The 26187-nt window shown below is 42.1% G+C and overlaps 1 protein-coding gene across 1 annotated transcript in view; it reads right to left on the bottom strand.

Annotated features, from left to right (window-relative positions):
• Positions 1 to 26187, bottom strand: part of GUCY2C (guanylate cyclase 2C) — a 72949-nt gene that overhangs the window by 29044 nt on the left and 17718 nt on the right. The window contains exons 8-16 of the mRNA XM_063134658.1: positions 22048 to 22183; positions 20177 to 20262; positions 18565 to 18676; positions 10987 to 11068; positions 10009 to 10114; positions 8509 to 8571; positions 7210 to 7281; positions 5978 to 6082; positions 4766 to 4852 (exon numbers count right to left, since the gene is read on the bottom strand). Of these exons, the coding sequence (XP_062990728.1) occupies positions 4766 to 4852; positions 5978 to 6082; positions 7210 to 7281; positions 8509 to 8571; positions 10009 to 10114; positions 10987 to 11068; positions 18565 to 18676; positions 20177 to 20262; positions 22048 to 22183 (849 nt within the window). The remainder of the gene's footprint in view (positions 1 to 4765; positions 4853 to 5977; positions 6083 to 7209; positions 7282 to 8508; positions 8572 to 10008; positions 10115 to 10986; positions 11069 to 18564; positions 18677 to 20176; positions 20263 to 22047; positions 22184 to 26187) is intronic.

The following is a 26187-nucleotide window of genomic DNA, read 5'->3' as shown; positions in this document are numbered from 1 at the left end:
AAAAAGCCCTTAGTTTAAGGGGAAGTGAAAGCAGTAAAGAAAATTATGCCAATAGGCCAAAAAAAGAGGAACAACAAGCAAAACACCTCATAATCAGATGAAAATTTAAATAGGGCCAAGGTACTTTGGCTTGCACCCTTGTTTTTCCTGACACACCCTCTCTTCTGGCACTTTATCCATGCTGAGAAAGCTAAACAGTGTGGATTACAACACCATGCACCCCCACAGATGTCGGAGACAGGAGCTGACTTGAGAGAAAGCCACCTTCTAGAATGGGTATGGAGGATTCTTTGTTTATTTGGTAAACTTAGAGCAAACAATAAAGCAATTTACCAGGAACTGTGGAAGGTACTCAATCTGAATTGTTACACAGGAAGCTTAAAACCCTTTTTGCTCAATTCACTTTGTAATGCAAATGTATAACCTGCATTGGTTAGAATGCAGGTTAAATTATAGATGCCTCTCTTTGGCAAAAGAGCTTCAAAACCAATTTAAACTGCAGGCACATAAGGATGAAAAAAGAGAGCCTTTTGTGCTCATTATCATGTACTGTACCATGGGCTTCTTTAAACGAGCAATTTATAGCACATTCGTGACTGGCCATTCATGGAACTTTGCAGGTCAATTTCATGATGTCGTCAACAGCCAGGACATCTCCTGAAGTTACCCCCAGTAATACTGTGTTTATATAAGAAAGGAAAGGAACCTCTCATGCAAGCACTTGAGTCATTGCTGACTCCTAGAGGGACGCCTGCTTTCGCTGACGTTTTCTTGGCAGACTTTGTAGTGGGGTGGTTTGCCATTGCCTTCCCCAGTCGCAGTTACCTTTCCCCCAGCTAGCTGGGTGCTCATTTTACTGACCTAAGAAGGATGGAAGGCTGAGTCGACCTGAGCCAGCTGCCTGAGAACCAGCTTCCGCTGGTATCGAACTCAGGCCATGGGGCGAGTTTTGGCTACAGTAACTGCCGCTTACCACTCTGCGCCACACGAGGCTTATATAACACAGAGATAATCCGATATCTATTTATGACCGGATTTATTCAGCCACTAGATGGTGCAGTTTCATTGCAGCCCATTCTTTTCAATGGCATTTCCTTTTCCATTCAAAACCATGTGGTTGCTGTTGTTCATTGTCTGAAGGAGCCAGTTGTGAACGTGAAAAGCTAAGGCCTAAATATTAAGCGATTCCTTCTCTGTGGGATAACCACATGTGGCTGGTGAAGATCACGTGTAGGGCGCTGGAGACTGTGTTATACCAGGAGGCTGCCCTAAGATCTTGCCAGAAGATGGTGACACAAGCAGCCTGTAAAAACCCAGATAAACTGCCCAAGCACCCAGAAATACAACAGGAGCTTTGGGAGTCAGAGGAAGACTATACCCAAGAGCTGGACTTGGTTGAGAGTGTTTTGACTGGGGTGGAGGTTTAAGGAATTTGTCATGAGGGAAAAGAAGCCATTAAGGCTTGTAGCAGCAGCAGCGTCTCTTGATTCCTTAAGAATCGTCACTAAGCAGTCTTTTGAAAACTCCGAAGTAAATATTAGTATTTCCTTATGTATAAAATATCCCTTCAATAAATTCAATTGTTTAATAGTTTGCCTGGTCTCTAGTGTTGGAGCCTATCCCATAAACTGTCAAATGTCTGCACTGAAAGAGTGCAACCACAATCTCAATTTGTTAAATAATCCTCATTCTGAATGTCATCAGACCGGGGTGTGTGGGGTGTGGAATTGTGTTTCCTTACCATTGCTTTCCCCCCACTTCTGTCCCATGATACTTCCTCTTTTTTCACACAGCAGGAAATGGTGGCACAGTTGCTTCCCGAAAAAGCAAAATTTACCAGGATCTTATTTGTGGCAGAAAGAAGACCAGAAGGAGTGGGAGATGCATGGGAGATGGACGGTGGCATCAAAAGGGCCTGCGAAAAACTGAGTGTGCAGTTACGAGTGTGAGATAAAACACTCATCTGATGATGCTTTCTCTTGGTTAGGGACAGGATTATGTTGTTCTTCTACTTCAGCAAAATGCCAAAATATAATAAGCTTGCAATGGTCCAGCTCTTAACGGAATCCAGATTTTCAAATTTCCTATTTCATACCGAAGGACTGAGAAGGTATTTACAGAACCTTGTTGCTAGATAGTTTAGCACAGGGGTGGGCAGAAGGTAGATTTTGTGGTTGCAAAATAAAAGCCTCACCTGGAAGCACCTGTTTTGAACTACAACTCCCAGATACCACTGCCAGCATGGCCAATGTCAAGAATGCTGGAAGCTGAAGTCCAAAACATCTGAAAATCTACTTTCTGCCCACCTCTGGTTTAGCAAACTATCTTAATCCCAACTTTATGTTTATAGATATTGGCTGGGTTCACAAAGCACAACAACTCAAGGTTGAGTATGGGTTGAGTGTTGGTTGTCATTGAACTGTGGGTTGTTGTGTGAACCTAGACGCACTAACAAATCATGGTTTGTTAACCACAAACAACCCACACTTCACAGCTTAATGACAAATCATGGGTTTTCTTTGTGGGTTATTATGTTGTTTGAACTCAGTCACTGGTGTTTCCAAACAGAGGGCTTCTTGCACTACTAATCAAAAGGCAGTGTGCAGCTATACCATCTTTTTCTTTCAGTTTTCCTCCTTCTCCAGTAAGAAAAAATACAGCAATGGGGGAAAAATAGAGGGTTACAAATGGAAGACAGCAGTATCTAGACCCCCAGTAAAATTCTTTGAGTGAGGCAGTGTGGTTACAACATAAACGCCTCATTTGGAAGCACCTATTCCAGAGGTTCCCAATTGGTGGTCTGTGGACCCCAGGGGGTCCGCGTAACCTACCCAAGGGGTCCATGGCACCATTCACATATTCACCATTCATTTCTGGAGTCCACTGACGATGAATTCCTACCAGAAGTAAAATATAACATCACTGAGCACCTGCGTGATTTAGTGACTAGCTTCAGAGTTTACTTTTAATGATGCACTGGTTTTAAATATTTGAATTAGTTTTATTATTTTATGGTGTTTTTATTTGTGTTGTACCCCGCCTCGATCCAGAGGTAGAGGCGGGTAACAAATAATTTGTTGTTATTGTTGTTGTTGTTGTTATTATTATTATTATCTTCCCTGCACCTAATCCAGAAAACTCATGGATAAGGAATCCTTTTGAATGTGGTGATGTACAACTAACAACTCTATCTGTGGAAGAGCAAGATGCACTTGTTGACGTGACTTGTGATGGTTCATTGAAATCATTTTTCAAAGAATATAGACTGGACCAAATCTGGGTGAAGGTTTTTCCTGATTATAAGACGTTAGGTGAAAAAGCATTGAAACAACTAGTTCCCTTTTGTTCCACATATCTTTGTGAACAAACATTTTCGATATTTTGTTATATGAAGAACAAGCATAGAAATTGGCTCGATGTTGATCCAGAATTGAGTTTAAAAATAGGAAATACTGGGCTGGATGTGGAAGGGATTGTTTGGGACAAAAAGAGGCATGATTTCTCCCATCACATTTAGGTTTAGTAGCTGCTAGGACAGGTCATAATTTGTTCAATTGTAAACTTGTTGTTTATTCGTTCAGTCGTTTCTGACTCTTCGTGACTTCATGGACCAACCCACACCAGAGCTTTCTGTCGGCTGTCGCCACTCCTAGCTCCCCCAAGGTCAAGTCTGTCACCTCCAGAATATCATCCATCCATCTTGCCCTTGGTCGGCCCCTCTTCCTTTTGTCTTCCACTTTCCCTAGCATCAGCCTCTTCTCCAGGGTATCCTGTCTTCTCATTATGTGGCCAAAGTACTTCAGTTTTGCCTTTAATACCATTCCCTCAAGTGAGCAGTCTGGCTTTATTTCCTGGAGTATGGACTGGTTTGATCTTCTTGCAGTCCAAGGCACTCTCAGAATTTTCCTCCAACACCACAGTTCAAAAGCATCTATCTTCCTTCGCTCAGCTTTCCTTATAGTCCAGCTCTCGCAGCCATAGGTTACTACAGGGAATACCATTGCTTTAACTATGCGGACCTTTGTTGTCAGTGTGGTGTCTCTGCTCTTAACTATTTTATCAAGATTTGTCATTGCTCTCCTCCCAAGAAGTAAACATCTTCTGATTTCCTGGCTGCAGTCAGCGTCTGCAGTAATCTTTGCGCCCAGAAATAATTGTAATCAATTGTAAACTAGACATTAGTAAAATTAAATTCGCCTTTATATTCTCTCAGTATTTTAACACTTAATTTTAACTTAAATTTAAATTTTACTGTTCTAACTTTGTATTTTAATCTTATATCAATTTTGCTGCGTGGTTTTATCCTGGTTGTGCTTTTTATGCTGTATTTTTTTGTATTTGTGGTTTTAACCTGTTGGTTGTTTTATTATGGTTTTAATTTTTGTGAACCGCCCAGAGAGCTTCAGCTATTGAGCGGTATAAAAATGTAATAAATAAATAAATAAATAAATATATTCCTAACTAAATTATTGTCATTTTTCCATGGTAATATCACAAATTTTATGGTCTGTTTTTAGTATACCTAAGATCCTTTGCTTATTAGGGGCTACTCCTTATTTTCTCAAAAAAATTGCTTCGCACAGGTAACTACCATAGAGATAACATTTTTTTTTCAAAAGTAGGGGTCCATGGCTTGGCATTTGAAAAACAAGGGGTCTGCAGTACATAGCTAATGGGGAACCACTGACCTATTCAATTAGTGGAATTTACAGTGCAAATGCAAGCTAATTCTCCATTAGTTCATCACTGCCATTCATCTACTTACCTTAGCAATATCATACATGACAGAAATTTTAAATTCCCAGTCCATAAAGGTGCCATCAGGGTAGGAGATTTTATCATTTAAGACATCCTAAGATGGAAAGAAGACAAATAAACTGTAGTAAGAATCTGTGCTAAAGTTATCACAAAACAAAGGACTTTGTGTTGGTTGATAGGTAAAAATCCAAAATCCATATTTGGGGCAATACCTTTATTAGAATCAAACAAAATGTCCTAAAATAATGAACAAATGTTTCAGTTCTTCAGAACTCTTGATCAGGCTCCATATTAGGCCAAGTGAGTGGGGGGAGTGAATGGGAGCTTTCCCCCCCAATACAAATAGCAGTTATGGGGAGCCTGGTCTAGATTGCCACCACAATGGGGGCAAAGGGTTAAAGTTCATCTAGCTCCTACACTAAGTTCCCATCCATATTGTCCACTCCACCCGACTTGCCATTTACTTTTAAAAAGTGATTAACACAATTGCTAATTGCATGAATGACATCTTGTCTAGCCTTGCTTTCACAGACTTGGGAAGCTTCCAAATGAAGGGCTCCTAGTATTACCAATCAAAAGGGCTTGTGCTGCTATTCTGTCTTTTCCTCCTTACTGGATTTTTTCAGGTAAGAAAAAAAAAGACAGGAAAAAGTAGCAGACGAAACACAGGAGGGTTACAAACTGAGGGCAGTATTGTCTAAAGCATCTCATTCTAACAGCAAATTCACTGGACAGGTCCAGAGATAAAAGAAACAAAGATTACACTCTGGCAACAGGCACAGGGCAATTAGTGCTTATCCAGACAAGCAAGTTTTCAAATGCTGAGTGCAAGTGTTTCTCAGATATTGCCAGGTATCTAGATGTCCTCCTTTATGGAAGCGTTGCTCTTTACCAGAAAGTCATTTTCCCCAGCTCTTGGCCATACCATCTTGTTGCTGGGAAAACATGTTTGTGCATTTCTTTTCTTACAGCTCCCACTTTTATTGCAATGAAAACAACAAAGACTCCTGTGTCACCTTAAAGATGAACATATTTTTTTAACAGCATCAGCTTTCATGAACACTGTTCATGAAAGGGGAGTGAATCCTTTTGATTTCTGCTACTGACCCCAGTAAAGGTCACATAACCTGCTTCTGAATATCACCTTGAAATAAGAAAAAACGAATGGGTTATTACATGACTTTGTACAAATTGATCAGTGAATTACAAAGCTAGTTACCCGCAGTGAGCCTCTTTCGCAGTACTCAATCACTCCATAGATCATTGTGTCCATCTTGACTGTTCCGTAGAACTTAGTCAGGTTATAATAATCAATCTGAAGGAGCTAGAGCAAAAACGATGCATCCTTTAGAAGCTGAATAACAAAGACTTGTAATAATTACTGGGATGAGAAGTGCAGGGACTCTCAGTCCTTCCCTCAGGCCTGGAGATACTATGTCTTGTGCTGGGCAGGAGAACATTGCTGAGCCAATGACAGCCAGTGCTTTCCATTCAAAAGATAATAATAATAATAATAATAATAATAATAATAATAATAATAATAATAATACATTTCTTATCCACCTCTCCCTCTGGATTGGGGCAAGGTACAACACAAATAGAAAACACCACAAAATACATATAGTTGATTAAAAACATATAAAACTAATACATTATTAAAAGGGTAACCTGGACCCAAACCATGGAGGGTGTTAAAGGTAATAACCAACACTTTATACTCCACCCAGAAACTAATTGGCAGCCAGTGTAGTGATTTTAAAGCTGGTGTAATATTGTCGCCCCTAGGTGTACCGGTGACCAACCTGGCTGCCATATTTTGAATTAGTTGAAGTTCCTGGACTAGGCACAAAGGTTATTGGAGAAGTCGAGCCTCGACATTGCCAGCACGTGCACTACCATCTTTAGGTCTTTCAACTCTAGGAAGGGGCATAGCTGGCATATCAGCCGAAGCTGATAGTAGGCACTCCTGGCCGTTGCATCTATCTGAACTGTATTTGGATAGATGGATCCAGGAGCACCCCCAAGCTATGAACACAGTCTTTCAAGGGGAGTGTAACCCCATCCAGAACTGGTTGACACACCTCCAAACCCAGTTTGGAGGCTTTGACAATAAGCACCTCCGTCTTGTTTTAGTTTGCTTTTCCTCATCCAGCCCATTACTGCCTCCAAGCATTCATTCAGAGGAGACACACTATACAGTAAAATGAGTGTGAGGAAGTATATAGCAATGATTGCAAGGTTACATAGGATATTTCCTGAAAACTGAGCTGATGTGCCACATTATTGCCTCTAGAGTGAGTTCTGGCATATTGTAGAAGGCTCATGGGATTAAAATCTGTCATCTGATGATTAAAGAAAGAAAAAGTTGAAGGAAAGAGGATCTTATACTCTGTGCATTAGTTATTGGTTTTTCTGTCTGTTTTTAGGTGACTGTAAGCGGTCTAATGTTACCTTGTTTAAGTCTATTTTCTGTCGCTCTGTAAAATTCCCATCATTGTGTTTGAAGTCCTTCAAGATAATCACCTAGAAAATGAAAACAGTTGAAAGGAAATGATAACAGAATCTCAGCAATTCATATACAACATCCTGAGAGGTTTGGGTAATAGACAAACATACGTTTTCATTCATTGATAATTAGCCCAATCAATAATGAGGAAATGATCACTGTAATATTTTATATATGTTGTTATATTAGCTATAGAAGGGGGGCAGGGGGAGTGCAATGAAAATCCTCTACATATATGAGCAGGTGACAACAGAACAACTTAATTTATGGGAGTCAAACGCATAGTTAATTGGCTACACTCAATCTTCATCCCACATCCAGTCAGACTGTTGACACTCCGCACTGTTGGTGTCTCTACATTAAGCAAAAGCCCCGCATCCTTACCAGGGCCTTTTGCTTTCAGTTTCTTTGTGGGATTAGGATGGGCTTCTTTGTACGGCAGACATGTGGTTTGAGTCAAGGGAGTGCCTTCCTGGCATGTGTGCAAAGGAGTGGGGAAGTCTTGTTTTCGTCACTTAACTTGTGCTGTACTGTGTCCTTGCAGCCTCCAACAAAGTCAGGACTTACTTCTGAGTAGACATAAGATCATGCTGTAAGCCTGCAACTCTCGGCACATTTGCTTGAGAATAAGCCCTTTTGGACTTAATGGAGTGCTCTGAATCAACAGAGGACATTGATTATGAGCTTGGTGGGGCGGGGGATCAAATCTGTCTCACTTCATTGCAGGGAAGCATTTTACTCTCTTTTCCCTCTGATTAGCCTGCAATCAAGAGATGTGCTCAAGCGTTTACATGGCAGACCCGTAAAAGGAAAGTCCTTCTTCAGCAACTTTATGGCATTACACCGGCATTACACGCTGCATTAACATTTCTCTCCGATATTTTTGAAAGTTGGATAAAGGAGGAAATGTGCAGGAGATGTTCTTGAGGTTGATGATGTCATGCAAATGACCTGCAAACTTCTGTGAGTGACCAATCACGGGCGTGCAATAAATCGCTCATGTAGAAACACCCTGTATCTGTTGGTCTCTAGCGTACATCAATGGTTTACTGTGTCCATTACTCAATACTGACAAGTTGCCAAAGGAAGATGCATCAAAGGAAAACAAGATTCCCTCTCCGTTCTTAATCTAGTTAGGTTTGCAAGTAACTGGGAATAGGTATGAGGTGGCAACCTGAGATTTCTTTTGCATAAGTTCATTTCTAGAGAGGAGGAAAAGAGCACAGAGGGTGGAGTAAATATACCTTCTTGTCATATTTGCCTTGACGCAGCCTCTGGGTAGTGTCACGCCTTTTGTCTTCATCAATCTGAGAAACAAAGAAGGCTCATTTAGCTGGCTTCAGTAATATACTCCACCCCTGGTATATGCCAGAAAACAAAACATAACACCTCTGCATTCTACAACTGGTTAGGGCATCAGACTCAAATATCTCTCTCCGAATATGAATACTATTGTGGTCCTTTGTGATTTTAAACAATAAATGAACACTAGTTTCCATTTTATTCATATTCACTATTCATAATTTTCTCTTTAGGCAGTCCTTGTCTTGTGAGAAAGAATATTTATTGCTTTTCCAAGCAGCATTTAATATTTGTGGAAAGCCAGTAACTGCCCCAACACTACATCAATTGCTATCATGATTGCTGTGTTGAATGTAGTCATGTAAGGTCACAAACATCTATTAAATATTATTTTGGAAGTACTGGCTGATGGGTTCAACAATTCCTGGCTCTTTAGAACTCATGTAGTTTCATTTTTAGAAGTTCCCCCCCCCCCACAAGTCCTCGTTGCTTTTTCTTTTCCATTTGCTGCTGGCTCAGAAATGTTATAAGGTAAGCTGCTTTATTCTTTAAAGGCAACACTCCTTAATAATTCTTAGAATGTTTTAAATTTCATTTATTTATTTATTTATTTATTTATTTATTTATTTATTTATTTATTTATTGTACTTCTATGCCACCTTTTTTCTTCCAAGGAACCCGAAGCAGTGTACATAATCCTCCTCCTCTCCATTTTTATACTAGCAACAACAACCTTCTGAGGTAGGTTGGCTGAGAGTCTGTGACTGGCCCAAAGTCACCCAGTGAGCTTCCATTCCCATGTGGGGACTAGAACCCAGGTCTCCTGACTCCTAGTCCATCACTCTAGCCACTGCACCACACTGTGTTTTGTTTGCAGCCACTTTGTATCTTTGGGTGTCAATACGCTTAATATCATGAAATGTAGAAACTGCTTGAGGTTTTGAAGATAAAAAGACACACCTGATCTCAGAGTCCTTTATCTATCCCAATATTCTGTGTGTTAATACTAGGAAATACTGTAAACTTATAAATCCCTACGTGACACTTTATACCTAGAACATAGCATAAGATATGTTACCTGCTGGTCCATGATCACTAAATACAAACATCCTATATCATAATATCCCTAGACAAATACATATCTGTCACAGCCTGCTTTTCACCCACACAATTCCAAGAAATCGGGTTTGATTAGTAATATTATCACAAGAACTAATGGCACAATAGCCTAGTGGGAAAGAATGAAACATAATCCACTGCTTGCTTCACCACAGTCATGAAAAGACTTGATAATTTGCTTTAGTGCAGATCAAAAGAGATTAGGAAAGAACAAAGAGGTTTTACAGATATAATCTATGGTGCAATCATTACTGCCCACACTAGTGTGCGGAAGACACTTAGCACCGTGTGTATTGTGAAAGACAATGGCTGCTGTCTCCTACCTTCAGACTGACATGATTTGTCTCATTTGTCTCCAAAGGTAGTATCTTCTCAGGTGGAATGTGGGACCATCTCTTCTGCCGGAGTGCATAAGCTCTTCTGTACTTGCTGTACATTAAAAAAAGGTCAAGACTTTTCTCTTCTCCCAGGCATTTAACAGCATATGCTGAGTTTTTAACTGACCCAAGAATAGTTGTTTTAAATGGATATTGTTGTTTTTTTATACTTTTGGTGGTTTAAAATTTTGTATATCTGTTTTTAACGTTCATCGTTTTTAACTTTTGTAAACCGCCCAGAGAGCTTCAGCTATGGGGAGGTATATAAATTTAATAAATAAATAAATAAATAAATAAATAAATAAATAAACTTATATAACTGTAGCAATTCTTGGAGCACTGGAATTGGAACTAGCCATGGACATATACTTAAGAACTTCAGAAGTTAGCTATAGCGAAACAAGTGAATAGAAAGATAGTCCTCCTTTTATGGGTCAGTTTGACTCAACCTGAAAACAGTCCTTTTAGTGTAACTTTAAAATCTGCATTGACCTCAAACAAATCTTAATCATGGTTCCTTCCCTCCTTCCCTCACACTCTGGCGGGAAATCCTAATCAAGGTTCCAGTGCAACCAACTTGAAAACTCCCAGTGTCAAGTGGAATGCCTCATAGATGGGGTGCCGAGAATCCATGACTGAAGCATATCTGCCAGAGTGTAAGGGAAGGGGGAAAGGAAAAAGTGAAAAGCAGCTCTTACTCACAGGTAGATGGAATGCACCAAACCTGGCTAGGATTGGGCAGCAAATCTACTACAGGAAACTTGATCATTTGGCAGAGCAAAGAGTGTGCTGGAGTGCATCTAATTGGGATCATTTGTGCTGAGTAGCTTTTGCAGAGGGAAGGCTTTGAAAGTGCAAATTTCAGAAAGGATTTGTGGAACTTTGCCAAGAAAAAAACAAAGAAAGAGGGAAAGAGGATTGTACCTCAAAACCAGCAGAGCGATGACCAGAACCAGCACTATTGTCGCAGTAAGTGAGAAAACAGCTATAGTCAGAATGTGTGGGCCTGCAAAAGTGAGAAATGGGCAATCAGACAACTTTAAGGAGAATATTTATGAACATAGGAAGCTGGCTTATACCAAGTCAGACCGTTGCTCAATCAAGCCCAGTACTGTCGACATGGATTGCCAGCGGCTCTCAGTCCACAATTTCAGGCAGGAGTTTTTCCTTTTCTACCTGGAGATGCTAGACACTGGACCTGAGGCCTTCTTCAGGCCATGCATGTGCTCTACCATAAGTTACAGCCCTGCATTTAAAAAAAAAGCGGTGAATTGCAACAGAACAGTCTAGTACATAAAGTGATAGCCACTAAGCAATAGGTGTTTCAAAGTCATTATTTAGTGGAGAATGCAATAAACCCTCAAAGAAGTTAATGCCAGCCTACATCTTGCTATCAGGGTTGCAGGGACCACACACCCTGTCCACAAGCCTGGGAAGCATCAGCCAAAGGCATTTGACCTGTCTGAAGCTTTTTGATGAAGAAAATAGATTAGAAGGATGCACATTCATATACAAATTCCTGATTAAATGGCCTTAGAGTAGCTTGGAAATTACATTTTTCTGAACGCTGTGGATGCTTCCAGATGGAGCGCTCCTATCGCTAACAATCAAAAGGCTTTGTGCAGTTATTCCACCTTTTTCCCCTTAAGAGATTTTTTTCTGGTAAGAAAAAAGACATAAGAAGCAGTGGGAAAACATGGAAGATGTCTGGGAGTGTCATCAGATGGGAGGGGGGAATAGCAGTTCCCTATTGTCACTTCTCCACCCCTACTCCTGTCCCGCAATACTTCCTCTTTGTCCTCAGAGAAGAAAGAGGAAGTAAACAAAGACGCTATGGCCCATTCAGGAGCAGTAATTATCGTGCCGCTTTTTCTGCACACAGCAGGAAATGGCGGCACATTCCATTTCCTAAAAAAAGTTGGATTAAAAGGGGGAAAAAGGCAAGAAGGAGCGGGTGGCATGCAGGAGGCAGATGCCGTTGTCTAAAGGATGCATGAAAAACTGTGAGTGGGCAGTAGTGAGCATCTGAACCCCCTGTAAAATTCTGTGAATGAGGCAATGTGATTGCACAATTAAAGCCTTGTCTGAAAGCACTTTGGGAATAGGAACTGATCTCTTTTTACAATCTAGCCCTAATGTCTTGACTAAGCTCTTTCGATAATTCTTGCACCAACTGCTTTAAAAACACTTGACCTTTGTTTTGTTTGGCATATGCCCATGCTCTCCATATACCTGCTCATGCAAGAACCAATATTATTTTCTTCTAAATTCTCTGACAACAAGGTAATCCTTGCCAGAACACCCAAGCTGGCTAATCCTACTAGGGAGGCAGGACATTGGGTCACCAATAAATAAATCAGTTAGCAAGCAAATGTATTTGGCAACTTACAAGACGTTCACTGCCCTGTACATTGGGCTGAGTGACAGAAGGCTAAATAGCTCCAAGCACACATTAAACAAAATTACAAGATTATGTCTGGAATTCAGAAGTGTAAGAATAGATTTATATTCCTGAGATTCTGCTGCCCTCTAGTGGTTGCAATCATCCTACCATGAAAGAGACCATTCACACCTTTTCTCTCCCCAACTCATTTTCCTTCCCTGCAATCCTCAACGACCGGGCACCAAATGGTTATTGTGGTACACATCATTATAATGAGATTACATTTCTGAATTTCAGATCCAGTGAGTGAAAGGACACTTAATAACTTCTGAATCATACAAGGTACTGAGAAATAGAAACACTCTTAATATTTACAGTACACACAGGTTATTGTTGTTGATGTTCTTTTGTCTTGCATCTCACAGTTCATTTCAATTGAACATCTAGTCTTGGGGGTGGCATTGGGGGGGGAATGCAATAACTTTTGCAACCAGAAATAGAGCAACCACCTAGAGAGCCAAGGTATTTCATTATGCAGTTTGATTTGGATGTAGAGAGAGAAATTGTCTAGGTAAATTAAGGAATCATATTTGTTTATTTATTTATTTATTTTGGAACTCTGAACAAGAAGTTTCATTTAAAAGGGAGGAGGAAATAAATGATCATACTGGAACTATGCTGGAAGTTTGAAACTTTGCATTCTAGCTATTGGGTATAAACATACCCCTCCCCACACCTTGCTCTGGCACTAGATAAGTAGCTTCGGCTATTGGGTGGTATAAAACTGCAATAAATCAATAAATAGCTTGCTCCGTACTGAGTCCTGAACATTAGTAGTCTAGTGCTACAGTTCAATTGTCCAATAGCACTGATTGCTACCATTAAGGGGTTGGTGAGTAGGAAGCAGCTCATGCAGTATAGTAAAGAGTGGGGGATAAATGTATATGGGAGAGTTTGAGGGTAGGATTTGGGTCAATGGATGTGTGCCTCAGAGTTGGCCCCCATCATCAGAGAGCCGGCTCAGACAGTAGATAGATACTGGGGAGGGGCAGCCACCCAACCCATTCCTCCCGAGCCCCCACAGCATGGATAAGCAGTTCCTCATGGGCCCATGCAGCAAAAGTGGTAGGGGTCAAAGCATGCATACACTCATAGGATATATTGTACTGATAAAGAAATCTGAAAAGCCCACCTGAAGCCCCTTACTCCAATGTGAATAAAAGTACAAACGCATGCGCACTTCTGGCCCTGGCCCTCACCTTCGTGCCTCCTCATGGAAAATAATAAAGTTCCAGTCTTCACTTGAGGCTCCAAGGTTGTCCTAAACCCTTTGCCCCACAGTTGATAGCAGAACATATCAGATTAAGAAGGCCTTGAGGCCAGAAGCAAGTTTCCATATTTCTCCAGACATAAAGGCATCCAAACTATTGAAAGCCCTCTGACCGGGGATTTTTAAAGGGTCAGAGTATATTCTGGAAGTCCTATCTCTCCTTGTGGTGCTTATCAAAGAACATAATGCAACTTTTTGTACTGTTACATAAACATGGTATTGTTTATGTAAGAATGGGTTTCTGTTTATAGAACATGTATGGGACTTGTGATCAGTTAAAGGAGGGAGGAGGGAAAAGTATGACTTCATTAGAGCAACTTGGATGAAGTATAAATGTATGCTGATGTGGCTAATGGTTAGAGAGTCTCTGCCGTTGGTTTGTACGAGGTATGAGGCTTTTCTCTTGTGTACACAGAAAATAACGAATCTCTGTTTCTGGACCGGTTGTGAAGTCGTCCCTTCCCTACCAGGTTAGGGGAATTTCCCTAACAGTACTTTATAACAAATATTTATCTCTGGCCCGTCCAGTTCTTTAGGTTTATCGGATCCAAAACACCAACCCTATGGGAAGAAGATGCTGGCAGAATAGTAGTCTGTGGATTATGTTTGCTGTAACTACTGTCCTAAAATAAAATGCTTCTTTAAAGCCAATTCTGTGCATGTTCAATGCTACTATGCACTTGGATGCGGGGTGGGTGGATGCACCATTGGCTGCTCCATCTCAGTCAGCAAAATGTCTTGGGCTGGCCCTGGTGTGCTTCCTACCATGTATTCTCAGACCCTATTTTTGTTCCTTGATCCAGGATACTATCAGGGCCGGTGCCAGGCTTTTTTGCACACTAGGCAAGGAAAGCTGCTTTCACACACACACACACACACACACACCGTACCCCCCCAGGTAGGCAGAGACAGGCGGGGATGAGGCCACGTTACCTATCCCTCGCCTGAAGTCCTCCCGGCTTGGCAGGATGCTGCGGTGGGGTGGGTGGGCAGGCGGCTCCACATTCTGACTTCCGGCGTGCCCAGACACCAGAACGTGAAGCCATCCGTTCCCCCCCCCACACACACACACACTGTCCCGGCTTGGCTTTGGCTGGGAGGGCCCAGCTGAAGCCAAGCCGGGAAGCTGGGGGAGGGCAGTCAGACGGCTCCACGTTCTGACGTCTGGCGCACGCTGGAAGTCAGAACGTGGAGCCATCCGTTCCCCCACACACACACACCGTCCTGGCTTGGCTTTGGCTGGGAGGGCCCAGCCAAAGCCAAGCTGGGAAGCTGGGGGAGGGTAGTCAGACGGCTCCACGTTCTGATGTCTGGTGCATGCTGGAAGTCAGAATGTGGAGCCGTCCGCCCGCCCCCACCCCCCAGTGTCCCGGGTTGGCTTCGGCTGCTGGGCAGGCGCCCAGCTGAAGCTGAGCCAGGGACGCTGGGGGACGGGGGCGGAAGGCTTCGGAACAGCGCGCCCGGAAGCTGCCCTCACTCAGCCAGAGCAGCTCTGGGAGTGGGAGGGCGGCTTCCGGGCGCGCCATTCGGCACCCCCTTACCTTGGTGCTCTAGGCGGCCACCTAACTGGCCTCTATGGCAGCGCCGACCCTGGATACTATAAGCCAGGGCTGTCGAACCTTAGCCCCAAAGGCCAAATCCAGCCCTCCAGGGTTGCCCAGAAGGCTCCACCCTCTTTCCTTCCCAAATGAACAATTGTCAGGTGGATCCCTGGCTTTTGTGCAGTTTTCCTCCATTCCAAAAGGCTGAAATGCCTCTGCTAAGGCTTAGTTACCAGCAGTAAGAGCTTTAAGATAAAATATGCGGGTACCTTTCGTATTTTTGGGTCCATCCCCCCATTTGCCATTGGCCCCGCCCTCCCTGAAATGCAGTCCCTGAAAACCTCTCTGAAATGGAATTAGACCGTTAAGCTGAAAGAAGTTCTGCATTCCTGTTTTAAGCTGCTTGGGGCTCTGCCCCCCCCCCCCCCACAAATCATAGTTTAAAGTCTCCTCAGAAGAGGGATTGGGCAGGGTCAGAGAAAGCACTTTTCTTATGATACTAAGTAATTCCCCTCCCAGACTCTTAGAAAAACAGTTCCAAACTTGATCTGGGCATGAGGATCATGCCCAGCTTGGCTGTTGTCAGGAGCTGCCCCTTTTCAGCATGTCACTCCTTTGCTAAAGGAACCGCACTGGTTGCCTATTTGCTAGTTTTGGTACTAGTGTACAAAGCCCTAAACAACTTGGGACCAGGATACCTGAGAGAGCGCCTTCTCCCTTACCAATCTGCCTGGTCACTGAGGTCATTAGAGGGCCTGCTCCCGGTGGTTCCACATGGACTTATGTGGTCTACAAGGAGAAGAGCCTTTACTGTGGTGGCCCCTTTTCTTTGGAATTCCCGGCCCCTCAAAATCAAACAGATGCCAACACCTGCTTCTGGCACCTCCTGAAAACAGCTCTTTTCCAGGAAGCATGCCATCACAGTTTTTATTGGTATTGTTTTAAAATAAATAAATTTAATATGCTGATTTAATCTTTTTATCATTTTACTGTTTTATTTCTTATGTTCACTGCTCCAGAATCTAGTTTAGATATGGCGTGGTATATAAATAATGTAAATAAATAAATAAATGGAGAACTGAACACATGTTAGTTGGCACTGTCTTACAGATGTCCCAGATATTCACACCACGATGTATTTGTGTGTTGCGCTGCAGCAAGATTGGTCATGTACCTCTCAGCTAGTTTTCCAGAGTAAAGTTTCAAGTGTTACAAAACTCTACAAATGGTTAAACAAGAGACCATGGCAGGACCCAAAAGATGTGTGTGTCTGTACTACAGGAAGTAATTGGCACTACAATACCAGTTCCAAGCCTCTAAAAAGCCAAACTATATACACAGCTAGACAACCCAAAGCTATTTACAAACTGATTTCCCCTGAGCAACAGGCTTATCTGGGGGAAATCTACATGTAGTACTGAAGGTGCTTGCGTGCGCCTCCAGTGCGCCGTCAAAACGATGGTGTAGACGGCGAAAGAAGACACGGAGGAAGAGACGGAGGAGGAGGTGGCTGGGGAACCGGCCGCGTCCTTGCCGCTGCCGCCGCTGCCGCCGCTGCCGCCGCTGCCGCCGCTGCCGCCGCTGCCGCCGCTGCCGCCGCTGCCGCCGCTGCCGCCTCCCTGCCAGCCTCCTGCTGCCGGGGTAAGAGCCACCCGGGTTGAAGAGCTCGGCGGAAGCGGAAGCCGAGCTCTCTGACCTGGGTGGCTCTTACCCCGGCAGCAGGAGGCCGGCGGGGAGGCGGCGGCGGCAGCAGCGGCAAGGACGCGGCCGGTTCCCCAGCCTCCTCCTCCTCCGTCTCTTCCTCCGCCGTCTACACCATCGTTTTGATGGCGCACTGGAGGCGCACACAAGCGCCTTCAGTACTACATGTAGATTCCCTCCTGGACATCTTTGATTATCCTGAGCATCTAAAATTTATTTTTAAACCTAAAGAGCTGTTTCTAAACCTCGTGGGAGGGGATAATATTGGGTCATGTAACCACTCTAACCTGCCAAAGGATACTTCTCAAATGCCACCATCGTTGTTTCATACAGGCAACCACAGAGTGTTCCCATAGCAACAATTGTCCATACAGCAAGCACTCTATGCCTCCTGCTCAGCCTGGGAGGATCAGGAAGGGATTGGTGAAACGGAGTAAATCATTACGCTGTGCAAGGATGATAAGCAGCCTGCATAAAGTTCTTCAAAGTGGAGGATGGGGACACTAGGAATCGTATAAATCAATAAAATTCAATACCAGCATTGACGTATTTATTTAGAAACTTTGTAGTACTTTAATCCTTCAGAGTTAACCCTTCAGACTTTTTAAACAGTGTGACCACTGAAAATGTCCTGCACATATGGAAATCCACTACTATTATCTTTGTCTTTAGATTGAATTATAAAAGCAGGGCTTTCTCAAGGTATTTGGAGCCCTAGGAGAGGTACATTATCCCCCCCAACACACTACATATGTTACCACTATTAATTCCTGAACACCATGAAATTGGTTCTGAGGGAAGGGTGACATGAGTTTTCTGGGATATTGATTTTTTTAAAAATATCACAACATTGCATCCTTGATGACTGCCACTGTACCGTAATGTAAGGTGCTTTAAACATTTGTTTTGAACACAGTATATGCATCCTTTAAACCAGTGGTCTTCAACCTGTCCAGACCCAAGACCCACCTCTGATTCCCACCTTCACATTTCCACCTTTTGTTTATATGGAGGAGTGAGAATCCATGCCGCCACACAAAAGCACATATTTAAACACACAGTCTCATTCCACAAACAACTTCCATTGCATACCAGTGCTCTGATTGGCTGCGCACCTCACAGAATTCAACTTGCTGCTTCTCACACTAGGGAAAATATTGTGATTTGACTGTCCAATGCAGCATTTTCCTCTACTGCATGCCAAAGCCTTGCACAGTCACTATTGCTGCTGCCTGCCCAGGGGCCAACTGTTTGGCGCCCTGGATCTCTTGGCACCCTAGGCGACTGCTCATTTTGCCTCCCCCTAGAAATAGCCCTGTGTATACGAAGCCAAGTTGAGCTAAACACTGAAAGTGTGTGTGTGTGTGTGGGAGAGAGAGAGAGAGAGAGAGAGAGAGAGAGAGAGAGAGAGAGAGAGAGAGATTTGATTTAGATAAAACTAAATTACCAATATTTACTATTGCCCAAATGGCTACTGAGGTAAAATTGTATGCCTGCATCTCATTGATTTGATGCACATTCCTTTCCCAAGAAATAGATTATCTCACCAGGGCTAGGAGTATCATTAGGCAGCTTGTGGTTACTCCAGGTGAAAAATGGCTTCTCTGACTTCTTTATGGTCAAATTCTGACTTGTGTCGTACTGTAGGAGGATCTTATACTGGAGTGAGAAAGTGGAGGAAGGTGTCACTCTGATACATCTTTATCCCAGATAACTAGGGACTATAATTAATTAAAATTAAGACTAATTATCCCAGCCATTTCCCCCACGCATTTCATTTCTTAGTCCTGCATCCTACATATCAAATATTAAGTCAGTTCAGCCAATCACATCCCAGTTCAATAAGCCAAACTATGCATGAGCCTTTTACTCAAGCATGGAGTCCATTCTCTCCTCTTTTGTGTGAGCAACAATTAAACTTGTTGTTGTTATTTATTCGTTCAGTTGTTTCCGACTCTTCGTGACTTCATGGACCAGCCCACACCAGAGCTTTCTGTCGGCCGTTGCCACCCCTAGCTCCCCCAAGGTCAAGTCTGTCACCTCCAGAATATCATCCATCCATCTTGCCCTTGGTCGGCCCCTCTTTCTTTTGCCTTCCCTAGCATCAGCCTCTTCTCCAGGGTATCCTGTCTTCTCATTATGTGGCCAAATTAAACTAGGAAGCCTCTAATTAACCATTATTTGCCATTTTGCCCAAACCAGGAAACTATGATTACCAGCCATAGCACAAATATTCAACCAACTTCAAACCATGTTTTTTTTTTCATCCTGGCTTGTTCTGTAGATGATAATACTACCTTTCTGTTTCAGATGAAATGGGAAACTATGGTGAATTAGAGGTTGCCTAGTTTAATTAGAAGCCACCTGAAAGGAGCAAAGGGACTCTGACCAAGCAAAAAGCTAGGATATGATTGTCCAAAAACAGCCATTTCTGTCTGGCTTTCCTACCCTTCCCAAGTAAGATATCACAGACACTCCAGTTTCTATTATCCTAAAATGTGTCCCTTTATTAAGTCACCAGGGGAGTCTCCAACGTTTTAATTCATGTGTTTAAGTCCACAACATTTTAATGCATGTGTTTATTTCTCACATTGTTTTCCTTCATCTGCAGTATATTGCTTTCATTGGCTATCACTTTACTTATTCCCCATCATCTCTGTGGCTGCTTTTTGCATCAGGAGGGAAATTCCCAATGCAAACAGCAGTAGTGGGAGGTTCCAGTTTGCATTAGGACCATGGCGGGAACAGTGGATCAAAGTCCCCCACACACGTCCCAATATGGATCAGGGGGTCCTATGGCTGTTACTTACCTTTTAAAAACTATTCATACAATTACTAATAATGAATTGTATGAATTATGTAGGGCCTAGTTTGCCCCACAGAATTTCAGAGTTGCATGTATCAGCAATGGATGGAAGACAGACAAATTTTTTTTTGGTAAATATTGGACAAACGCTTTTTGGAATGGCGGTGGGGGTGGATACAAAATGGTGTCATTAGGCTGGAGAAGGGCTTCTGCAGTGATGTCAGGGGCACCATCCAACAGCTGCCCTTGATGCTTGCCAGTCACGACTCCCACACCCAACAATCCTTTGAGGCAGAAATTGTTTATTTGAAACTCTACCTAGAGGTATGGTTTGTCTTTTTGATTGTACTTACTTCAAGTGTTTCCGTTGATGTGTACATAATGGTGAAATTGACATCAAGATCCCCAAATTGATCTAGGGTTACAGGACCAAGAATACCTGGAAGAAGGGGGGGAGAAAGTGTCACTGATAACAACCTGGTCATCTTCCCTGAAAGTGAGGTAAAGCTATCTGAACAACCAGCGGGCTAATGTGCATATGGTTCTATCTAAGGGGAGGGGCTGAGAGGTAGAATATTCATGGTGGGGTGACAGTTGAAGTGACAGTTAAATGTTTTTCCTGAGGGGTCAAACTTCTGTTTGAGTATTTATGAAGACTGGGGGTCAAACTGCACCTTATGTAGTTTTGTGTAGTTTTGTGTAGTTTTACTCTTCCCTTGCCGCTGCAATCCATATGGAAACTGACCCCTCCCCACAACAATTAGCCAAGAAAAAAAGCCCACATTGACTTTTTTCCCCCTTCCAAAATGTCAAAACTTGAGCATTCTTTAGCCTCCTCTCTAATTGGTTGCCTGCAGAAGAGTTATTTTCCCTCTCCCCTATTTGTATCATTTCCCCTTTGTCTAGAAAACAGGAAAGCTAGTCTACTCAGAAACAAGTCCCATTCAGTGAAGGCTGCTGACAGTGGGGCTGTGAATCCATTCTGGGTTTCAGTCAGAACCAGCCAGAATTCTAAAGGAGCTATCCAAGGTGGTGAACCTATTTTGGGAAGTCCCATTGAGTTCAATGATGCTTACTCCCAGGTAAGTGGGTATAAGATTACAGCCAATACCCTAAATGGCTTGGGACCAGGGTGTCTAAATGACCGTATCCACCTGCATAAATCTGTTGCCATCGTAGGCGTTTCTTGAGTTCCCCACACCCTCCTGACTACTGGAATTCTCTCCCCAGAGAGTTTCAAGTGGCATTGCCCTTGCTCTCTTTTTGGCACCTGCTGAAAAAAAATCATTTGCCCTAGTCTTCTGGATCTGTTCGTTTCATATGTATGTTTATGCTGGAATGTTATTGCTCCTATGCATCTATTATTATTATTATTATTATTATTATTATTATTATTATTATTATTATTATTATGATTATGATTTGTATCCCGCCTTATATGGGTTTTTAAAGCTGTTTTTGTTACAAACTTTTCATTACCTGTTCTTAGAGTGATTAAATAATATAATATGTTCTCTATGAAAATATATTGTTTCATAGTCTATATTGTTAACACAGTATTTTTCAATTCATCTACATATTCAGGAACAAAAATCCTAGAAAAATAAGATGAAATAACATTTATTATGACATTTAGTCCACATAATCCACATCTTTATTCCAAGAAGCCTTTCTTTAACATGCAGCCTTGGATTTCTGTGTTGTTGTTTTTTGCTTCTTTTTAAATTTTGTTTTAACTGTTTTATTCTGTTTTTATTTTCATTTTACCTTGTACACCGCTCCGAAATTTTTTCATTGAGGAGCGGTATATAAATATTCTAAATAAATAAATAAATAAAAAATAAATAATCTCTGAGGGTCTGTTAACTAGAATCTTTCTAGACCAGGAATGAGCAACTTGTGGCCTTCCAGACATTTTGGCCTACAATTAACATCATCTCTCATTGGCTATGGCTGATGGGAATTGTAGGCCAAAATATTGGAGAGCCACAAGTGGCCGTCTCTGCTCTAGACACTATTTTTGCTCTCAGTTAGTCTACCAAAGCCTTCCCCAGCCCGATTCCTTCCAGATGTGTTAAACTGCAACTCCCAGAATTACCAGTGTGGCTGGGAATTATGGTAGTTTCAGTCCAACGCATTTGGAGGATGTCAGGTTTGGGAAGGCTGGTGTACTCTATAGTATACTTCATTAATGATAGTTTTAAAGCAGCTCATATGTAATTACCTTTAAAGGTGACCTCCCGGAATTGATCAATGAAGTCATTAGGACCAATTGATTCTTGTTTGAAATAAAGATTTTTCAAGGCATGTCCAAAGAGCAAGACTGCATCCAAGTAACCAACAAGGAAGTCATCTTTCAGCTATAAGAGACGGTAGAAGTATTATATTGTAGTATTGATAAAGTTTTAGTGTAAACCACATAGAAATTTTATTATACCAAATGAAATATGTTATAAATAAGAAAAAATAAAAGGAGAGAGTTTAATCCAGTGGCTCTCATAAAGTGGGTCCCAACCTGCAGGTGAGTCCCAAAGTATTCCTGGGACAGGTTTATAACGTGCAGCTTTTGAATTCATTTCCAGCTGTATTTTTCTTTCACTGGGCTGACAGCTACACAGGTCATTTAGGAGACAGGTCCACTTGTTTTCTCTCTCTATGTCATGCTTAAATTCTATTGAAATACATGCTGCTTTAGATATAAAATGAAAAATATAATATAAGCATATTCAACGTTCATTATTGATTCTTGCATTATCGATTATAGAGAGAGAAATTAGGGATCAAAAGATTGAGTAAGTTTTCAAGTGGATCCCAAAGTGTTAAATAAAATTACAAGTGGGTACCACTTCAAATGTTTGAGTATCAATAGCTTAAGCCATATAAGAAATAGCAAATAATTTACAGTAGAATTGGAGAACTTCAATTTCTTTCAATAAATTTCCTGAGGTTTAACATATGGCTGAAACCCTGAGCTTTTCTACACAAGACATTTATCATGTCACTTGTCAACTTAATATGGCAAAGACTGAATTGCTTGTTTTTCCTCCTAAACCTTCCCCTCATCTCTCATTCTCTCTTACTGTCAATGATGTTACGCTTACTCCGGTCAAGGAAGCTCGTAGTCTTGGCTTTATATTTGATTCCTCGCTCTCCTTTATTCCTCATATTGAGGCAGTAGCTAAATCCTGTCGTTTTTTCCTGTATAATATTGCCAGGATTCGATCATTTCTGTCTGTCTCTTCTGCCAAGACGCTTGTTCATGCACTGGTTATTACTCGGTTGGACTACTGCAACCTTCTTCTCACTGGCCTTCCTTCTTCTCACATCAGTCCGTTGGTCTCGGTCCACCACTCTGCCGCTAAGATCATCTTCTTGGCTCGCCGCTCTGATCATGTTACTCCACTTCTGAAATGTCTTCATTGGCTTCCAATTCACTTCAGAATCCAATATAAACTTCTTCTGTTGACCTTCAAAGCTTTTCATGGTCTAGCTCCTTCCTATCTCTCCTCTCTCATCTCACACTATTGCCCCGCTCGTGCTCTTCGTTCCTCTGATGCCATGTTTCTCACCTGCCCAAGGGTCTCTACTTCCCTTGCTCGGCTTCGTCCATTTTCTTCTGCTGCCCCTTACGCCTGGAACGCTCTTCCAGAACATCTGAGATCCACAAGTTCAATCGCAGCTTTTAAAGCTCAGCTAAAAACTTTTCTTTTTCCTAAAGCTTTTAAAACCTGATGTTGTTTGGACTCTATACTGTTAGTTTTACCCTACGCTGTGCCTGTTTACCCTACCCAGTGCCTGTTTGCATTCTCTTCCCCTCCTTATTGCTTTACTATGATTTTATTAGAATGTAAGCCTATGCGGCAGGGTCTTGCTATTTACTGTTTTACTCTGTACAGCACCATGTACATTGATGGTGCTATATAAATAAATAAATAATAATAATAATAATAATTCCTTACGCATAGTTGTTTTCAGGTTCTTAGATGACATTGTGACCCTCCAGTTTTGCATATTTGTTTAAAGAGTACTTTTGGCGAGTTTTTTAAAAGCAGGAAAAATGGGGTATTATTTGTAAAACTGAAAGAAAATGTCTTTTTTCACTTGTGTCTTGGTGCTATTCCTATATACCACAGTGCCAGCTAGAGGTTATGTAGTGGAAAAGCAGGAAAGGAAATGCTCTTTATGTAGCACTTGGATCTCAATTCTGCAATAAAACCAAAAGTAGATACACTGGAGTAATAGCCTCATGTAGAAAAACCTCTATTGCTTCTACAAAAGATAGCAGAAGATTGTGTCCTGTATATTTTCATGTAGCAGGACAGGGGGCAACTACAAATTGTAAAGAACAAACAACATATAGTGAAGGCACTGAAAGAGATTATGGGCTTCCACTATCTGTATACAGCACTCTTCAATGAACCACACAGCTTTCCATTTTTTCCACAGTTCAAATATCATAACCTTGAACTTCCTTCTGAACAATCAGATTTCCTTGTTCTACTGAGTCAGTGCCCTACAAATCCATCCGTTCTTACAATCATATATTGCCTGCCAATTCACTAGACAGTTGACAATTTTTTAAAAAAATGCTTACAATTTAATAAGACACAATCCAAAATGAAAAGAGGACAGAGCAAATTCAGGTCCCATGGCCACTGCATGAGGTAGTTCTGAGAGAGGAGGAGCCAAATGGTAGTTTGTTTATTTATTGCATGTTTATACCGCCCAATAGCCGAAGCTCCCTGGGCGGTTCACAGCTAGGCAATAGAAGTGTCTAAGGCCATGGCTAGACCTACCCAGTCTAGCGCAATGGAGTGGTTATGATCTCACGATATGGTTATTGTGAGATCTCCCCCTCTGTCTACACGCAGCGCACGATGTCCTAGGAGGAAGAGGACGTCACACCCGCCATTTTGTTCTTTATTTTTAAAGGAGACGGAGCACACGAGCACTCATGCACAAAAGGTGAGGTTTTTTTAAAATAATAATAAAAAAATCCTGCTCCCCCCACCCCACCCCTAATGGGTACAGAGCTCCCATGCCCAGCTCCTGGCTCCTCACGGTTAGTCATGAGGAGCCGGGACAAACCATGATGCCCGCCCACATGTTCCATAGTCTTGGGATCATCCCAAGACTGTGAAAAAGCAGGATTAAAGGGTAGGGCTATATTATTGCATTTATTATTGCATTTATATCCTGCCTTTTTTCCTCAAAGGAACCCAAGGTGGCATATATAATCCTCCTCCCCCCCCCTCCATTTTATCCTCACAACAACAACCTGGTGAGGTGGGTTGGGCTGAGAGTCTGTGACTGGCCCAAAGTCACCCAGTGGGTTTCCATGGCTGAGTGGGGACTAGAACCCTGATCTCCCGACTCCCAGTCCAACACTTTAACCACTACACCACACTGGCTCATGTGGATGCACAGGGACGATCCTGGGGCGATCCCTGGGATATTGCCCCATCTAGCTATGCCCCAACTCTCTCACCTCTTCCTCTAAAGCAACCAGGTCATAGTAGCTAAGCTTATCAATATTACAGACTATACTTTAATTGTGCCTCTGTGGGCCTCTGTTGACAGTGGGATCCCAGTCACTCTGGCTTCTATTTCACTGATCTGTTCTGACATTATAGAGAAGCTTGGGATCAGGAAACTATATGCTTAAGTGGGCCTATGAAGACCTTAGGGTTTGAATTCAGAGTCCCATGAGCAACTTAAGTTCAACTGAAGATGGTTCATCTAAGTCAGGGGTGGTGAACATGTGGCCCTCCAGGTGGTGTTGGACTCCCCACCATAGGTCTAAGTAAATAGGTCCTGGGCTTTGAAACATCACATCTTTCTGGTGCAGAGGAAGAGACATGCCACACTTCTAGGGCTGGATTAAGGCCAGCTGATTTCCCCAAGCACAGCCCAATAATGGTGCCCCCTTGGCCCTTCCATTGCTTAGTTGGCGAGACATTAAGACTCAATAAGTGCTGAAGGTGAAATAAGATATTAAAAACTCAGTTTTCTTCAAGGCCATCCCCCACGCCAGAACACACAACTATATTAAATATAAACTTTTTTATTATATTTATTTAACACTAAATAGCAGCAAGCAATATAAGCCAATTACTTACTTATAACTAGGGCAACAGAAAAATAATAATACAAATTTTCACCACTGTTTTATGCATTTTTAATAAAACTGCTATAAGGGGGAAATGCAAATGCACATTTATTGAAAACTAGTTTTAATCTGGAATTCCTTAAAATTAGATGGCTACAGCTATGGTACTCTGTGGTTCCCCCTTCCCTTGGTGCCCTAAGCCCATGCTTATATTGCTTAAAGGTTAATCCAGGGCTGTACACTTGCTACCCGTGT

Source organism: Elgaria multicarinata, chromosome 9 (assembly GCF_023053635.1).
Source record: "Elgaria multicarinata webbii isolate HBS135686 ecotype San Diego chromosome 9, rElgMul1.1.pri, whole genome shotgun sequence".
NCBI classification, from domain to species: domain Eukaryota; kingdom Metazoa; phylum Chordata; class Lepidosauria; order Squamata; family Anguidae; genus Elgaria; species Elgaria multicarinata.
The sequence above is the reverse complement of the archived record's forward strand: the minus strand, read 5'-3'. Positions and strand labels throughout refer to the sequence as shown.